Source organism: Solea senegalensis, linkage group LG7, assembly GCF_019176455.1.
Source record: "Solea senegalensis isolate Sse05_10M linkage group LG7, IFAPA_SoseM_1, whole genome shotgun sequence".
Lineage (NCBI taxonomy): Eukaryota > Metazoa > Chordata > Actinopteri > Pleuronectiformes > Soleidae > Solea > Solea senegalensis.
In genome coordinates, this window is record NC_058027.1 from 27,461,775 (window position 1) to 27,481,257 (window position 19,483).

The 19,483-nt window shown below is 41.6% G+C and overlaps 1 protein-coding gene across 2 annotated transcripts; it reads right to left on the bottom strand.

Annotated features, from left to right (window-relative positions):
• Window positions 1–2,034: 2,034 nt before the first annotated feature.
• On the bottom strand, window positions 2,035–19,470 carry LOC122772799 (AP-2 complex subunit alpha-2-like). 2 transcript variants are annotated; one of them, XM_044031088.1, is made up of 23 exons: window positions 19,298–19,470; window positions 17,912–17,980; window positions 16,937–17,079; window positions 16,489–16,682; window positions 16,061–16,190; window positions 15,505–15,606; window positions 15,292–15,400; window positions 14,922–15,072; window positions 14,060–14,228; window positions 13,267–13,404; window positions 12,994–13,176; window positions 12,503–12,600; window positions 12,170–12,401; window positions 11,893–12,057; window positions 11,574–11,660; window positions 10,386–10,519; window positions 10,144–10,226; window positions 9,550–9,639; window positions 9,117–9,240; window positions 8,901–9,017; window positions 6,000–6,069; window positions 5,239–5,373; window positions 2,035–5,137 (listed from the first exon to the last, which is right to left on the bottom strand). In XM_044031088.1, the coding sequence occupies exons 1-23, from the start codon at window positions 19,362–19,364 to the stop codon at window positions 5,060–5,062; spliced, it is 2,868 nt and encodes a 955-aa protein (XP_043887023.1). In that variant the 5' UTR covers window positions 19,365–19,470; the 3' UTR covers window positions 2,035–5,059. The 2 variants fall into 2 exon arrangements, with proteins under 2 accessions (XP_043887023.1, XP_043887022.1); XM_044031087.1 differs by lacking the exon at window positions 11,574–11,660.
• Window positions 19,471–19,483: the final 13 nt, after the last annotated feature.

The window sequence follows — 19,483 nt, forward strand, 5'->3', positions numbered from 1 at the left end:
GCATTTGGCTCGTTTTCTATTGAAAACGAATGGCACTCTCAGCTGCCTTTGATCTGAACTGTGGAAAAAGTTGGAGGCCGAAAAACAAGAAGAAGTTTAAGAAGAAGCTTAACAGGAAAAAAAATGATAGTTGGGAAATGCTGACTCGGCATTCCAACTATTGGAGCTGGCGACCAAAAAAGGATAACAAAGAACAGGAAAGCTATAGTTGAAGGTATTTTCAGGAAATGCACACATTCATTTAAGAAGCTGCGATTTTAGATAAATCACACCACATAAAAGAGTCTGTGTCGACATCGAGGAAGCAGACAAACCAAAAGTCGGTCGTCTATTTACTTTTACATTTGAATCATTTATTCCCATAAATAATATTTAAATGTATCTGTGGTGAAATTAAAGGTGTAGTGCTCAGGTTTTTGTTGTAAGAAAGCCCATGTATTTGTTCAGTTACTGCTTGGAGATGAAACACTGGAAGTGGTGAGATTTAAGGGATTGTGTAGTTGACACGAAGTCAGCACCGCCTGCACAGTGAGCGCCCCCTACAGTGGGAACCACTCTGAAAAAAGAGATTTCACACAAATTTTCTGTATGGACCAAAAGTCCATTTTTACATCATAAAAGGAGTTTAACAGGAGTTGATGATCCACTGCTGTCTCCATCACTAAGTGTGTTATTCTGTGAATCCAATGTTCACAATGCTTTTATTTAGATTTACCTCAGTGACATAAAGTGACCACACGAGGCAGTTTGGTGTGGAAGAGTGAGCGATTTACAAAGTTCACTTTCAGGTTAGAAAACTTTCTAACAACAGTGAAGTGAAATCATAGAATATATAATAATGTGTGTTTTTTCCATTAAAATAAAGGCTTGTGAATAAAAACAAACTTCTCTCTGTCGTAGCTTTGCTTTAAGAACTGTGACGTTTCAAGCTTTTGCCACTGGAGTCTGTGATGGTTAGCTAAATGTAGTTAGCTAAAATGAATGAAGCCTTTCAAATGTAGCTAAAACTTTGCTAAAAGACAGAAAAAAAGTGTTGAATGTTAGCTAAAAGAATGATAGCTATGGGGAGACCATAACCAAAGCCATGTAAAGAGACACTTAGCCAAATATTAGCTTAAAAGTTAGCTAAAAGACCATTCCAGGTTAGCCAAATATTGCTAAAAAAAAAGAAAAAGCATGTGTTGTACACAGGGTTGCTCAGGTGAGGGCGCTGGAGTGCAGGAGGTCAAAGGTCTCTGTAGATTTCTTTGGCTCTGGTGCAAACAGGTGCACAATCAGTGTACACTCAGAAGATGAGTGAGAACCATGAGGATCCTGGGATGTCTGCTGCTCCAAAAACAAAGAGTTTAGGGAACTGTGTTCATTTATAGAAAAAGAAAAAGAGCATTAGATTTGGTTTAATCTGAGTCTTCAATGACTTGATTCTGCCGCAGAGATGCAAAAGAAGAAAACGCAAGCTAAAGGTAAATGTTCTTTGTCAATGTTGCATCAATTTGTGAAAGAAATGCAGCAGCTGAGTGTCTATTATCGTATCATGTGCTAGGCCTCGAAACGTGTGTGTGTGAGCAAACTCATCTATGTTGTGGTCCAAAATTACATTGAAATGAGTAGATTTGGTTGTGTCCCTTATTCTGTGACATGTTAGCAACCCTACTAGCTAGCTAACCTGATGTGTTCATGAAGCTACATAAAATGGAGGCAGTGTAATGCTAACAGCATTGATGGACAGCAAGTTAGCCAAAAGTTGGCAAAATGTTGCTAAATGTTAGCTAAAGGACCATTTTAAGTTAGCCAAAGAGATGGTCAATGCTTTAGCCAAAAGTTGCTAAACAAAATGTGCTAAATCTTTACCAGAACACAGCTGAGTTAGCTCAAAGTTGGCTAAAAGGAGGGGTTTGTGAATGCTGTTAACTTAAGTTAACTAAAATTCAGCTGGAAGTTGACAAGTGGACATGAGTGACAGCAGCGTTATGGTCATGAATCCAGCGAGATAAACACATAATCCAGCGAGATAAACACATAATCCAGCGAGGCTCCCGCATGACAAGACTTTCATCATCTTTTATTCTGAAACATCTAATAATCTGGCATTTGAAGTTGCAATGAACTGTTAATGTTATTATTACATAACTAAACTATAGTAGAGTTGGAAGTGGTTGTATGAGGTGCTGACACAGTGTTGACTGCACTGTGAGCGCCCCCTACAGAGACATTCACATATTGAAATCGACATCAACTTAAGTCTTAGTATATATCTCAATATCTTACGCACGTGTCCGTTGCCTCGTCTCACTGTTAGGGTTTTGTAACAGAAAACTGAAGTTTGTAAACGCCTCAATCCCCTGTGCCAAAAATCATGAAGGAAATCTGTGTTTTCAGCTTTATGGGGACACCAGAAAGCCTCGTTTGGTATGTTGTTGTGCCCAACATACAACTGAACAAAGTATTTCAGACCCAGCAGTCGTAAAGTAACATGTCTGAACTTTTACAAAGCGACACAAACTGAGTTTCCTGTTGGAAAACTTTGTTAGACGGTGAAACAAAGCAGTGTACATTTTATTAACATATAATAGACTGAAACTGACAGATTAAATAATTAAAACCAGGATAGTTGTCTGCAGAGTATGCTAAGTATGCGTCGTTACCTCATACAACCACACAAACCAACTATCCCTTTTTAAATGTGAAACCTTATGAATCTACTCTAAATGACGGTGAACACAGGTTATGCACACGTTTGTTAGAACATGGAACACAGAAGTTTCACAGTAAAGCTTTTGAGGTCCAGATAACTGTTTTGCCAAACATGTAAAAATAGTCAAAAGGCTCCTGAAAGAAAAGTTTTGACCCCTTATCTCTGCGTGAGGATAAATATAGGATAAATGATTTGATTATTGTAACAAATCAAAAGAAAAATGGTACAAAAAGCAAAAAGCGGCACACATATGACGACAGGAAGTGTTTTTTCACCTTTGGACTCAAAACATCAAAGTTGTGATTAAAAATAGATTTTTATATAAAAGAGAGAAAATACACCATATGTTATTGAAATATAACAATACGACCAGTTTGGCTACATGAAGGACTTGTTTTGTTCTTGACAGTCACAAAAGGTTCAAAGGCACAAATGTGAAGTCAACATCATGAAAACAAAGACCACGTCAGTACCTCAACATAAACACACTTTAAAAAGAAAAAACCTGATGTATCCCTTTAACACTTTCATCATCATTTCTTTCATAATGGTTCAAATCTTTCTTCTTCTTTTTTTCATGTCACAGCAGCACAAGTAGAGTTTTGATTATTTTCTACCCGGCACTCTCACTGACATTCAGGCTCTTGAAAAACATCATTATTTTCTTGCAAACAGAAATCGACGTCTGCGGACAAGCATCCGATCGTCGTCATAGAGGAACAGAACGCGTTAAGATCGCAGTCCAGTCATAGATGTGACTCTGAAGTCTGAAATAATGTCTAAATAAAAGGCCTTTGCACGATTCTATTTATTCTCGCGTTGCTAATATTTGACAGACCCGACCCGACGGAATTTCATTGTGCGATAGCGGCTTTAAAGTATTGCTTACCCAGAAATTCGGTGCTCAGGATTATTTAGTTTGTTAAAAGTGATGCTAACAGTAGCAACTTGGTAGTGCTTTTCCATTTTATACTTCTAGCACGACTCGACTCATTCGTTTTGCTTTTCCATCACTGATGGTACCTGGTGGAAGTACCTGCGAGCTGAGCCGATACTAAAATGTGACGCAGACAGACTGCCGGCTACTCATTGGTCATTGAGTCGTCACTGGAAGCGTTGTGAGAGCGACGTCCGACACAACAATCAAAGCCAACAATGTCCAACTGTAGATCAGTTAAAAGACTTAAAAATCCCTGAAAACATTAAGTTAATCTCCAACATTTAGTAAAGGAAATTTAGTAAAAAAATTTTAACTAAAATGTCCATAGAGGAGAGGAGTCTGGTGTATTTAGCGACACCACTGCCGCTCAGTGGTATTTCAGTTCAGTGACTGTGTCGGACTGAGTCGCTGCTCGTTCCTGAACGATTCTGTGAACAAATCTTTTTAATCCACTGATTCTAACGATTCACTTACATCCAAAACAACTGTTTTAAGAGTCACTAGTTTGTCCCATAGAAAACCATGATGCAATGACTCCGCCCACACGTTGACTCTGCCGAACTATGAAGTCACGGAAAACGACGTGACTGATACCAAACTGAGTAGTGTCGAGCTGAGTGGTAGAACTGTACAATGGAAAAGCAGCATTAGTGTTTTGCTGGGTTGTAAGTGTTAGCCCGAATTTCCACTTAATGCGTCGCATCTTTGTTGCGAAAAAATAATTTTCTGCGCTAACTTTAGCAAAGCGAGTTCAAACTTTAAAGCCTTTGCGGTGACAGGAGAGTGAATAACAGTGCAGTGCAACATGAGGAGTAAACACGACGCAACGCTGGCAGTTTTTGTCATAATTAGGGGAAGGTTAGGAAGTGGAAAATCTGACCAAACTGTCGCTGCATTTGTGCTAAATTTAGCAAAGCGAGTCCAGTCTTGTGATGACTGGAGAGTGAACAACAGTGCTGTGCAACATGAGGAGTAAACGCACAACGCTGGCAGTTTTGTTCGGGGTCAAATGGGAAGTGGAAAATGCAAACTGTGCACAGCGTAACAACACAAGTCCAAACTTTAAAGCTTTCATCCGAGAGTGAACGACGCAGCGCGACATGAAAAGTAACTGCACGACGCTGGGAAATATAAAGTGCGAGCAAACTGCGGTTAGTGTTTTTCTGATTCCAGAGAATAAACATAAGCAGCACCGTTTGTCCAGATGCTAATAGATACTTTGGTACTGACCAATGAAGAACTCTTTAGAACTGGCTCTCCATACCTATCCCTACAGATAACACACACACACATGCAAAAATCCAGGCTTAAACCAGAGACATATTAGTAAAGCTGTGTGGGAAAAATGAGCAGAATAATAACAATCATAAAAATAATGTACACAGTACAATCCGTCACTTCCAGTCAGAGGAGAGCAAAAGAGTCTAAAACTGTTCAGAGAGAAGGTCGCACAGTCGCCGAGACACAGACTCTCTGCTGGTCCTGAGGGTCAGACGGTACATCTGCACACACACACACAACAAACACACAGTTACACACCGTTATACACACTCAGTGTGTGTGTGTGTGTGTGTGTGTGTGTGTGTGTGTGTGCGCGCCTCACCTGTGCTTGTGCATTGGGCTCCAGTCGCAGCAGACAGCCGACCTGAATGCTCTTAGTGTGAATGACTCCAGCTCCAACGAAGTTTTCTGGATTAGGGTCGACCCGGTCCAACAGGGCCACGCCGAACCCTATGATCTTCAACATCATTGACAGAGAAACAAACACAAACTTTACAATTCTATACTATATTTACAAATAAAACTGACATTATTTTACACAACCTAATGTCATTTTTAAGAGATGTTTTATAGATTAAATAATTACTACTACATTTGCTCATGTTGACCAGAGGTGGGTAGAGTAGCCAAAGAAAACGACTCAAGTAAAAGTACTGTTACTTTAAGATAATAATTACTCAAGTAGAAATAAAAGTACTCATGAAAATAATGACTCGAGTAAGAGTAAAAAAGTATGCAGTGAAAAGACTACTCAAGTACTCAAGAGTACAAATACTGAGTTTCTCTGGATTTATTTTTTAAACATTCAGAGCAACACAAATGGTACAAAATACACACAACATAATATAACACAGCAATGTTCAAATTAAGATATGTTAAATAATAATATTTGAAATAAAATAATAAAATGAATAACCCTTGAACTAAAACAATAATACATTAATTCTTTGGGAAATTAAATACATTACCCTTTAACTACAAGTACAATAAATTAGGATTATCCAATTCAGATACATCTGCACATCGGTGTATCTGAAGTTTGTAATCCACTCATTCTCCCAAACAGAGAAAAACAGTTTTTACCTTGGCCTTGGTGACCTCTGTGTCCATTGGAAGTTTGGCTTTGAAGATTTTCTGAACCTCTTGCTCTGGTCTGAGGAAACACAAAGAGAAGACACTGAGTGACTTCACTTCCTGTAATGAGGGTTAGAGTTTGAAAATGACCATTAGCTCTGTTTGAGGTTTTGAATGATACGATTCACACAGACGGGAAAACTAGGTCGGTTTGTCTGGATGGGTTGTAACCTGGATTTCGGGCCTTATCCAAACAGAACTTTCACGACACAATGTTTTTCTTTTACGTTCTTAAGGCAACAAACAAGGGGGACATTTTACCGGATCACCAAAGACCCAATTGTTCTATTTATTTGTACATACTTTGCGATGTCTAAGCGTTCCCCTTAATAAAATGAGGCAAAGTTTACAAGAAAGTTGATGATGTTACTGCTACAGGTCCTGAATAATGTCTGATCAGGCAGTTTCCATACTTTTTATTCTGCTGAATCTCTGTATTTACAGTGTGCAGTGAATGTAATTTCTGTGGAAGCTTTTCCTGCCGACATAGCTGTAATGCAACATCATGCAAACTGGCGTTAACTTACAATAAAACATTTTTTTACTGTGCCATCTTCTGGATATTCTCCAAATTATCTCGGTAAATCTCAACCCGTGACTTCACAACATCACCTCCTTCTGTGGCTTTGATGGTATGACGACACATGTGCCTTGTGTTGTCATCAGTGCTTCAAACCTTCAAAGGTTGTGATGCGTCACACACCTCCAAACCTTTCAGGGTCAAGAGAAACGAGTGAGCAACGACGAGAAGAAGAGAAACTGCTCCCAAATATCTCAGTGTACAAGAATCCGGTTCTGAATAAAAAGCTCTTCATGAACACCTGCTCTGAAAACATTGACATGGAGAAGTGGACGCTCTCCACCTACTACCGTGAGGAGCAGTCTGCAGAGATGGCCGTGGCTGCGGCAGAGACCGAAAGCCCTCAAGAGGTCTTGGTTCAGATGCCCAAGTTCGAGTTTAACCGGCTCATGGTTGAGATGGAGATGAAGCACAACGTGGAGAAGCGCAAGAATCGCCTCATGATCAAAGAGCTGGAGAGTCTGAGGACAGAGCTGCTGGGTCTGATCGTGGAGAAAGACGACGAGATGACCCAGCTGCAGCAAAAGGTCCAAGAGCTGGAGTGCTCCCTTCGCGGCGAAGGAGACAGCAAGAACGCGGACGACGATGACGACGACGACGAAAAGGAAAACTCCAGACTGTCCGCTGCGCAGGCCGAGGCAGCGACACAGGAGGTGATGGAGAGGATGACCAACCTGGAGAATGTGGTCAACGAGATGCAGAGCAAACGGAAAAAGAAGAAAGCGTGGAAACAGTTCCTCCAGCAAATTAAGGGAATCGGAGGGAGGCAGACTCCCTCGAAGCTCTGAATTTACCCCGCCTTCCTCCCATGGTCCTGCTGATGACCTCACTCCCAGCATTTTCCCCTCAACCCATCCTCCCCCTCCTCGGCAGGCTGCACAGCAAGACGTGCGATGCCGTTGCCCTCCACACCTCAAAGCTCCAAGATCACAGTTCAAAGTTGTAGATTTCCACCACTCTTCCTTCCCCTCTTAACCCGATCCCTCGCTCCCCCTCCCAGAGTTTCCCCACAGAAACTAGAATTAATGTGCTTTTGGGACTCGTTCCATACATTTACAATGGAGAAAAAATAGCGGGAGAAAAGTTAGTACAGCATAAATAGTTGAAGAAAATAAATTAAAAAAAAATAATAGCATAAATTGAATTGAAAAATGTAAGGAAAGATTAAATAAATCAGTAATTGTTCAGTCTATGGTGACAGCGTGTGTGTTTACCCAGGTACCTCATAGGGATGGGTATCTTTAAGGTTTCTTTTATCGATGCTGCTAACTGATACTTTAATGGTACTCTTACTGGTTGTTTTTGTTAGGAGAGAACAATAAGTAAAGAATGAGCTTTATTTATTTGTCATTCAGAATATGTTTGTAATACTAAAACGGCGCTATTTCACAAGCAGTTATTTTGAAGTATGTTACAATAAAAATATTTATTTTCAGAACTTTTGGTCTTGTCCTCGTTGCTTGGACCACAAGAAGTCTCGATTAATCTGTCGATTATTTTCTCGATTAACCGAGTAATCGTTTGGTTCATAAATGTTCTCAAATGTCTTGCTTTTGTCCACAAACCAACATGAGTCAGTTTTAATGATTTCTTAGTTTCGTTGAGCAAAGAAACCAAACGATATTCACATTTAAGAAGCTGGAAAATCTCAGAAATTGGTTTTAATTCTTTAGAAAACACGAATAATCAAATTTTGTAATCGATTTAATAATGGAGTAATTGTAGAACCCTAGTGGATCGGTGGGTGTGTGTTTGTTAATTCAATTCTGTCTACAAAACAAAACACTTTCTCATTGGGCAGGTAAATTCCCGCAGACATGTTATCTCTTTAATTAACTGCAGTCTTAGTCGTTTTACACTTTTGATTTTTATGCAATTAATTGTGCAGCCTACACTTACTAACCATACCCTATAATAATCTAGAGCAGTGTTTCTCACATGTTCTATTATACTATCATACATTTTAAAGATGTCAAACTACGGTAAAGTTGTGTGTGATGTAGAGACTGACTGGAACACCCAATCTCGTTTTTGAATTGGTAAGCAAATCATTTCAAAAGAGATGTTTGATAAATTAATCACAACCTCATTTTATTCAGTAAAACAACACAAAAGACCCAGTGTTTGGGAACCACAGATAAAAGTAAAGCACTGTCTATAGTGACAATACTAACTTGGTATTACTGATTTACGACTCTATGAAATTGAGTTGTTTCTGACAGAGACTATCACAAACAGCCGAGTATCGCGGACGTTAAAATGAGACTTACGCTCCCAACTGTTTCCAGCGTTGGAAGAAGTCTTGCGACGTCATCTCCGTGGGCTGAAAAAACTTGTTGAGCATCACGGGGAGTTTGACTGCGAGGTTCTGCAGCATTCCACCGTACCTGTCCACACACACAAACACACACACACACACAGATTCACACATGAAACTCAAAATATCCAGAAAAAAACAAACCCCTATGAGCTCGGATGAAACTGACCTGAACTGGACTTTGAGTACCGGTGCCTCTGTGAAATCTGACACGCATTCCATGTTGAGGATCTGCTGCACCTGAGCCCCGCCTTCTATCACTGGATCGACCGTCTTCACATGCATATTCAGCTGTGGAGAGAACGAGTCAAGGACACTAAGCTGAGGGTGTCGGTCATTCAAAGAAAATCGCTGATTTTGTCCATGGACTTTGGTGTGGGAGACTTAGCCGTTGACGAACATTAGATTTATGTTTTAAAAATGCCGCCTAAAAAGCAGTGAACATATCTGACAGATACAGACCTTATTCAGCAGGGCCCTTAAAGAAAAGTGGCTCCAATATTTAATTTTCCAGTCACACGGAATATGCAACAACCTCAACTACCCCTTTAAGTCAACACAAGGGAAGCGCTGAGTGCGTCGCGCAGCGGCAGAAAGGATATGAGTTTTGAGAGTGTCATTGTTGGTCACTGATGAGGTGAAGCTCAGGAACTGCGTCGACGTCTTGTTCCCGTAGAAAACGTACATGCGTCCTGCAGAACAACAATCACAGTTTAGTTTTATCACACCGAACCTGATTTGTTTGGCATTACCACTAATGTTGAATGACAATGACATATTTTATACAGTTAATTAAAGAAGGAAAGAAAATCATAAAAACCTGTATTTTATTTTACGAGAATAATGACTGTAAGCTCATTTTATAGCCAAGCTGTTACCGGAAACCCGATGAGTGTGGTTCTACTTTCTGTTATCTCTAAACTAAAAACATGTATTTTATTTTATATCGCTAATTAGTGGAATGAAAGCTTGTTAAAAACATTTTGTAACATTTCTCGGTAACTTAAGTAACAGCATTTGGACACAAATGCCACATGTGCACGTAACATGAAACAACTGAAGGTGGATTATGAACTGAAGACCTCATTTTACAACTACTGCAATAATGTTGCTAATCCCACTTATTAAATTGATAATGAATTCATGGTCACATAAATAGTGTGTCGATGAATGAGTTGTGTTGTCACGCTGCTCACCCAGGTTCTGCCTGTACTCAGACTTCAGACCAATCTGTAAAAGCTGGTTCTCAAAGATGACGCCGTTGTTCTTACAAACAAACCTGGAATTTAGACACAAGGACATCGAGCTTTCAACATTTCTGCCATTTTATAGACCAAACAACGACTCGATTAATCCAGAAAGTAATCACCAGATTCATTGATAGTGGATTATTTTCACTGTATGTGTGACCTCTACATGCTCGCAGTTCAGGTCTCACCGGGAAAAGTTCTCCTCGCACACGTCTGTGGATGAAAGAGCCGCGTTGTCAGAAAAGACGTCGACCAGCAGGTTGCCTCCAGGTCCAGGCGCTGAGTTTAGATTCAGCAGATCAGTGAAGGACGGGGTGGAAACCTGAGAGGGAAACGGCAGCAAACATCATCTTTAAAAAGGGATGGTTCAGGCTGATTTTTATGAAATATAAGTCTTTGTCATCTTAAAAATATGTTCACCACTTCATTTTACTTTTATATTGGACAGTAAACGACTTTCTCTCCCGCACCAACGTCCATAGAGAAAATGGCTGATTTTACATCACGGCACACAGGAGTTATTGATCCACTGCTGCCTTCATTAGTAAGTTCAAAAATTTTATTTTTTGATTATTTGGGTTTAAAATCCTTTTTAAATTCTACCTCAGCGACACAAACTGACCACACGAGGCAGCAGTAGACCAGCAGCTCTACTCCTGTCCCCGTGAGCTAAAATTGCACATTTTCTGTATGGAGTTTGGTGTGGGAGAGTAAGCGGTTCACAAACTTCAGTTTCAGTCATTATCCAACGCTTTATCGCGGGGAGTGCTGTGCCAATCTCAGCTACATCGGGCGATGGGCGGGTTACACCCTGGACAGTTCGCCAGTCCATCGCAGGGCCACACACACACAGCTAGAGACAAACAACCATTCACACTCACACTCACTCCTACGGTCAATTTAGAGTGTCCAATTTACCTATCCCCACATTGCATGTTTTTGGACTGTGGGAGGAAGCCGGAGAACCCGGAGAGAACCCACGCACACACGGGGAGAACATGCAAACTCCATGCAGAAAGGTGAGATTAAGCAGTGAAATTATCCTTCAGATGTCTTAACAGACTTAACCTAAGATAGATTTCATAAGGCGAGTCTTTAATGAAGTGGCTGAAATCCTATTGTTTTTCTTATGGTCGAACAGTTTTGACTAAATATCTAATTGCGAATTATTTTGACAGGAATTGCGATATGGTTTGCGATATCAGAGGGAATGGTCATTTTTACATCATCATTCTCATTTTCATTAGAAGAACATGTTTAAAATGAGTACTGGGTGATATTCGTGCAGATCTGTGAGGAACAAAAGATGAATCTGTGAAAATGTATATTTTAAAAAATGTACTAATATAATGGTGTGTTTCTAGATTTCCATATACCGTGGTGCCAGCAGAGAGCAGGTTGGGACTAGAGACAGGGCGGGGTCTGTTGATAGGGAAGAACTCTGCCGACAGTGAAGGAGAAGACTGGTGGAGGAAGAAAAAGGGACAGGAGGAGGAACAGGTACAGATAAAGATCAAGAAAATGCAGAAAATAAGAGAAGAATATAGAAGAAACAAAGCAGCAGTGATGGGAAGTAATGTCTTTTGTTTAGTAACATTAAACAGCTGATGTTTGTGAGAGCCTGCCCTCTAGTGGTGGGATAAGGAGGACACAGTTCTTAGAGAGTTTTATTGTGGATGAAACGCAAGCAGAGACCTGGTTCGGTGCTTCGGTTTTCTCGGCGTGTTCAACGTTGCCGTTGACGTTCCGCCGGGTGTCGTCGATGACGGGCAGGTTTCCTCTGCCCTTCTTCTTCTTCAGCTTGGCCAGGATGGACGACTCCCTCTCTGGGAACGGCGGCATTTCCTCTAAGACTGTGGCCTGAGCGGAGAAACGGAGAGCAGAGAGTAACGGTGTTACTCTTAACTGCGCCAAAGCTCAGCTACGCCAACCAAGACAAGACATTTAAATGAAAATAATGTTTCCCTCAGACCAGTATGTCGGTGCTGGCGATGCAGCTGAGCCTCAGGTACTCGACGGCTCTCTGCTGAAGCTCCACGTCGGCATTGCGGAGTTGGCTGTCTGAGCGCAGCACGTCCTGGATCGTAATCTTCACCTCTGGAAACAGGTTAATGAACTTGATGTAGGCGGACAGCAGCAGTGCACGCGTCGGCACCGAGCAGAGGTGGAACTTGGAGTGAAGAAGGTTGAACTGGACCAGAGGACTGAAGAAGAAGCAGAAGAAAACACAATGTGGTTGTCACTCGTTGTTACTCATCTTGGAGTAGTTCAAGTTTTGCATCACATCAGTTTTTGTTTTTTTAACCTGGATCGTGAGTCACCAGCGATGAGGTTACCAAACTCTCCCAGGATGTAACCGCCCACCTTGACCAGGTTCTCATGGCAGGCAGGAGCCTGCAGCGCCTGCAAGGGTTCACAAAGCACAACAGCATTATGTTAAGGGGATAATTAAGGGTTTTCTGCAGTGTGGTTGTATGAGGTACTGACAAACAGCAGATTTTAGCTTCTTAACTTAAGACTTTGTGTCACTCTGTCAACCAAGGACTTTCTCACACCAACGGCCATGGAGAAAATCTGTGATTTTTAGCTCTTGGGGAAACAGGAGTTGTTTGTTTACTGCTCTGCTGCCTCATTCAGTCGTTTTTTTTCACTGAAGTAATCATGAATGAATCACAAAACTATATATGTGAACTTAATAATGGGAGGCAGCAGTAGATCAAAAACTCCTGTATGCCGTGTGTTGTGATCCAAACGTGACTTTACCAAAGTAAAGGTTCAGTGTGGCAGGAGACTCACCTCAAAGACAGTCTTGGCTGCGTAGCCCTGGACGTCGTCTCGGTTTATGACAATCTGGATGACGCGGTACCAAACCTCCTCACTGACGTAGTCGCCCGCGATGCGGATGAGATTGAGGATGGTGTCCACGTACCACGTGTAGTCCACGGCGTACTTCTCCGCCAGGATCGCCACCTTCAGCACCTGGAGAAATGAGCGGCAGTGAGTGAGAGGAAGTGACACGCAGGCAGGGAGTCAAAGATGAGCCCTGGTGATTTAAAAAAAAAAACCCACAATCTCCTCTCTGATGGAGTAGTCGGCGTTTTCCAGGTAGGTCAGCATCTCTGCCACAATCTGCTTGGCGTTGCTGCGGTCGCACATGGCATAGAGGAGATCGACAGCCCGCTGACGTACACTCACGTCTCGCTCCGTCTGTTTAGAAGAGACAATTTAAAAAGGGATGAGTCAGGTTTTCTTTTTTTAGGTTTGTCATTGCTGGGAAACAAGGAAAAAATTACTTTAGTGACTTAATATAACGTTCCCCTTATAAACTACATGTCAGCTTCCATCTATGATATTAGTACTACATATTTGCATCTTTATTTCGCTGTGAGATTTTCTGTAACCTGCTCATGCACCACACCAAACCCCACAAAGAAAATCAGTGATTTTAGCTCACAGGGACACAGGAGCTGCTGATCTACTGCTGCCTCGTGTGGTCACTTTGTGTCACTGAGGTCAATCTGAACAAAGGATTTAAAACTCGGAAGTCACAAAATAACACATTTGAACTTCCTGATGGACGCAGCAGTGGATCAACCACTCCTGTGTGCCGTGATGTTAAATCGTTGATTTTCTCTATGGGGTTTGGTGTTGGAGATTGAACGTTTTATAACTCGCCCCAAAATTCTTCTAACAGTGAGCATTTAACATATTTTTCAGATATTGTAGACTGAAACAGGTGAACTTTTTATTCTTTTAAGTGTTTTTTTGTTTTTTTGTGTTTCCTTGCGTCCGTTTCTCAAGCTGCTTCTCGGCACAAGGGGGGATTGACAGCACAGACGCCACCAACAGACCGAGGACTCACCTTTAAGGCATTGATCACCGTTTCCATGTGCGTCTTCACGGCCTCATGAGAGAACTCGGAGCTGGCCAGCATGCACATACTCTCCAACGCCAAGTAACGAAGGTTGGTCTCCCTGTGCTGCAGAAACTGGCCCAGCTGGTTACAGGCTCGTACCAGCAGGGTGGGCTCGCTGAGTGACAGGACAACACAATCAATTACAGTGCATGTAAAATCAAAATAAAAAACAGCACAACACAGGAAGGTTAATCCCTGTGTTTTTCCCCCTGTGTCGTGATGTGATATTTCAACATAAAACATAACTGAATCCTTGCTGATTCAGGCTCTGCTCTGCGTGTTTTTAATGACATGTTTCATTTGTTGGACTGTAAACATCGACCTCCCCTGTGACAATAACGCCTGTTCAGACAGGGAATTAAAGGGATGGCTAAGATAACTGCCACTGTTATGCAACACATTTTTAGGGCTCGTTCTCACTGAAAATGTAGCTGCTAACACGGACACAAGGTAAAACTTAGTGTAAGATTAAGCTAACTGGATTATTTTAGTGTTTGTTTAAGCTTTGTAGACTGCTCACTTTCCCACAGCAGTAGACCAGCAGCTCCTGTTTCCCTACAAGCTTAAAATGCTGATTCTCTCTATGAACTTTGGTGTGGGAGAATAAGCACTTTACAGAGTGACACATACTGCAGTGTTGTGTGGCAAACAGCTGTCTTAACACAGCTGTATCATCTTAAAATACCAGAGATTTAAGCTGTCATTTATCTGGTGAGATTTTAAAATCTCTTCTCCCCGATGGCGGCCATGTTTGACTTAAACCCCGGGCACAAATGACACCCCTGTAAATCCCTGATATTCCAGAGACCTGTCATGGTGGATGATGAGGGAGATGGCTTCAAACAGGACGGCGTTCTTTGCGTTGGAGTGCTGGACCTTCTTGGACTTGGGTGGCTCCTGGGCTTTGTTGAGGATGGTCTCCAGACACTCTGTGAGGCGACTCCGCAGCGATGCATCCTCTGCAACGACAACAGGCCTCACTGTGAACAGTCTGTGGATGTAAAGTCACATCCTCGCCTCTACAACCTCTCAAAAAATGTAGCACCATCTGAGAGACGTTACAGCCTCTAGAAGCCTGTGCTGCTGCTGCTGGTTTCCCTGTGGTAAAATCTCAGGCTACGTTTGACAGAAGTAAATGTGGCACACGTTTCTAAACTGGTTGCTGTTCTGTTCCGTACCAGGTGGAGGGTAGCACTGGAGGAGGCGCAGCAGCTTCACAGACAGCCACGGTGCCGCAACAAAATAGTACGTATAGTCCTGTAGATCGATGGACGCCGACGTCACGATCTGGAAACACAAACAAACACACACACACACACACAGGAAAAGACAACTTGACACGGGAGACTCGAGAGGACAACGTGAGACATTATAGACAGATGGAGACCCACCCTGCTGAGCCGGGCCACGGACAGTGCGACAGATGTTTTGAAGTCATCGGGACTTTTCTGGGCCAGAGTGGTGATGAGGCTGGTGGCTGCTGTTACCACGCCCTGAAAACAGACGCAGAAAAACCGCGTCAGAACAAAGGCATTTTAATTAGGGAGGGCTGTATGTCACTTGCAGTGGCTTCTAGGGCTGCAACTAACAAAGGTTTTCATAACTGATCGATGTGCACTTTAAGAGAACTCGATTAATAGTTGATTAACAAATTGATTTCTGCAGCCTGAGTGGCTTCCTTTAGTGTACAAAAGCCATAATGAGCTGGAACAGTAACTTCAGTCTTTCCCTCACTGACTGCACACTGTAAAATTAAATTTAAGTCACTTTGTTCAACCATTTAACATCTTTCCTGTCATTTGCATCAACATGAAATCATGTATTATTAATTATGCATGCATTTTACAGTGTAACTAAGTCCCTAAACTACTTTTTTCCAGGTGTAAACCAGTGTATAAATGTAGAATATAATCTAGTATAATGTTAATTGTTGACGATAGATCTCACCAGGTGCTGGTCGTTGAGCAGGTGGACAACTCGTGCCGTCCACTCACCCATGGGGACCAGGTCAGGTGACGTCCGGTTGAGTCGTAGCAGACACAGTGCTGCGCTCTGCTTCACGCTGTCCATCGTGTCCCTGGCAGAAGAAACGCAAGATATTTTATTCTATTTATATATTATAATCGTAAAAGGGAAAGTTCAGCATTTGTTGTTTTTTTTTTGTTTTTTTTTTAGAGTGGTTGAATGAGGCCGGAAAACATCTGGAGACAAGGACGCTATCAGGGACACATCCATGTCTTGGTTTGACAGTGTTTTCTGAGCGGTAACTGAAGTTTGTAAACAACTTACTCCATAGAGGAAATCAACGATTTTATGACGTGGAATCCAGAGATGTGTAATATTGTAGTATATTTTATGTTAATGTTTGTACAAACCCTGCCACCAGGATTCTGGGGATGTCTGAAGCGAAGGCCTCTGCCATTTCTCTGCTGCCCACGTTGGCGATGCAGTGCAGGGCCAGGTTCATGAAGGTCGGATTGCGGCTGTTCAGGTCGTTCTTGATGCCATTGTTGATGAGACGGATCAGGTCGCTGTTAGAGTTCACCAGCACCGAGATGAACAGGTAACCCTGACGACGAGAGGTTTGTGTGATCTTTACAACATGCAATACGTCAAAGTGACCTGCACGCCTTCTGGTGCCATCAGTTTCCTTTGTATCCTTTTAAAAACCAAAACTATTAGTTTATAAGTATAGAACATTTTACTTTTTTAAAGCACAATTTCACAATCCATCTCAAAAATTGACATTATTTTGGTTAGAATAACTGTGACATTAAACCTTCCTATTGTCCCATGCATAAAAAGTGAGCAGGACACACTTACAATCTGTTTCTCTGTGTATTTGTTGGAGCTGAGGAGGTTGACGGCCTCCATGTGTCCAAAGTCGATATCATGGCCCAGAAGAAAGATGAAGAGCAGCTTGCAGACGTACTTTTTCTTGCTGTAGCCATCGAGAGCCTTGTCTCCTGTCCACACATGTGAAGATTACACATACACAAACACATTCAAAGAGGTGCATGAATGCCAAGTCAGACAAGGAGGCCATGTCACATTCGCTGTCTCAGTTTCCAGTGTTGTGAAATGTTATTCATGGAAACTGTTAACTGCACGTCATCCACAAAAATGTGTCACTTAATGAATTCATTCAGATTTTTTTTTTTCAATGTCTGGTAGTTATTAGGTATTGACACATAGTCAGCAACTAGATCCAGCATCAGACAGGATGTCAGAGCGGATGCAAGGAGAAACTCATTCTAGCCGCTTTCTGAAACACTCACCTAAATTTTTTTTACATGAGCTTAAGTCTATGATAATTTAAGAATATGTCAGTTTTTTCCCTCACATAAGATGGCCTTTTCCAACTGTAAACTGGAAAGTTTGTCTATTTTTTGTGAATCAATCCCATACCAAAAGCACCAAAGTCCATAGAGTAAATCATCGAGCACACATGAGTTGTTGATCCACTGCTGCCTCCATCAGTTAGGTTCAAATGTGTTCTTTTGTCACTGTGTTTGAAATCCTTCCTTCAGACTCAACTCATAAACTTAATAAACGAGGCAGCAGTATCCTGCAGATCCTTTGTCCACACAAGCTAAAATCATTGTTTTATCTATGGAGTTTGGTGTAGGAGAGGGGGCGGTTTAGAATATTTTTACAAAATTACAAAAGGCTGAATTTTCACTGAGAGCATGCATCCATATCTCATATCCCATCCTGGTTTCCTGCTTACAGCTTACAGATTTTGTCAGTACTTCAAACAACTATGCCAAACCTTCATCTTACGGTTTGTTTACCTACCTTTAAACTTGGAGCGGATGTTGGCCAGTTCCTTGTTTATCCTCTTAATTTCTGCCTCTTTACTTTTACCTGCGAACAGATATGGGACATTTTTGCATGTTTGTGTATGTAATACAAACTTGGTGTAAACTCTTTTTTTTATGTGTTTTTATTCCTTAAAGTGAAGCAGCATGATATGTAAACATAGTTGCAACAATCACTGACGAGTTTTTTTAGGTACACATTTGTGGTGCTGAGTGAGGGGCACACTTCTTTCCTCAGATCAGCCTCAAATTTTCACAGCATTAATTCAACACAGTGTTGGAGACGCTGCAAATCTTATCTGGACCAAAATGCATACAAATGTCCATAATTATGAACATTTTATGAAAGCTTGTAAAAGTTTATCAAATATATTTGAAACTCTACAACACATTGTTGAACTGATTAAATGATTAATAATCGATTAAGTGAATAATCGTTGCAGCCCTAGTTGATAATGTCTCTCATACAAAAAGCCTGAACTCTCCCTTTAACCAGAGTAGTAAATTACGTCATGACGTCACCTGAACGCGTCCTTTTTGACGTTAGCTTAACTTTTCCTCGCAAGCGTTTGACAGATAAGTTGTAAATGGTGGTCATGAGACTTGGCCGCATTTGTTGAAGGTGACCATTTCACCGCTGGGATCACGTGTTTACACACAAACTAATTTAAAATCATAAAAAAACACTGTTTAGCTCCTTTATGTCCACTTTGAGCGGCGCGTGCCACGCCCTTCAACATGACGTTAGCTTCAGGGAGCTAGCGGCTAACTAACGGAGCAGCGTAAGAAAACGAACTGAGCGGCTCCGTCTTTAATAATAAAAAAGTACTTTTCTCTTTTTAAGTGACACCAGAACGAGCAAACGTTGTTAAGTACTAGAAATATTTACATTGTTTGAACATAGGTGAAGGTTCAGCGTAGTCAACAGTGCCAAGCCGCGAGCTAACCATCTGAAGTTAGTTTCTGGTTCCAGAATTAAGGGGATAGTTAAGGGGAAAATCTGTTCTCAGAACGTTAAAATGCATCGACACTAAGGGACAACATGCGTTTTAAAAATGAAGACGCAAAAAGAGACATTTGATTACATGCTACAGCTAACCCGTATTAGACCAGGTCCTGAACAATAACCGTTTTACTTAAATCTGTACATTTCAAATGTTGGTATTGTTTGTGAAAATGCAAGAAGCGACATTTAAATAGTTGTGTCCCCTTCCCTTCTGTTTGTAATGTTTGTCTGATCAGGGTGTTTTTTTGACAGTTGAGTCCAGTTTCCCCATAACCCCCGAACCAGAAACCAACTTCGTGCCAACTTGCCCACTACAGTAGCTCAAAAGCGAAGTAAGTGCCAAACTAACAAACTCACAGTTCCTGATGTCTGAGATGAACACGGCCAGACCCCGCATCCCGTCTCCTTTAGAGACCGCAGGCATCGCGAGTCTGTGTTTTGGAGTGAAATAAGGTGAAAGAAGTCACTTAAATCCGCACTTGTTTTTACCACACACACACAGCTGACCAAGACAGTCTCTTCTTCTTCTTCTTCTCCTCAGTT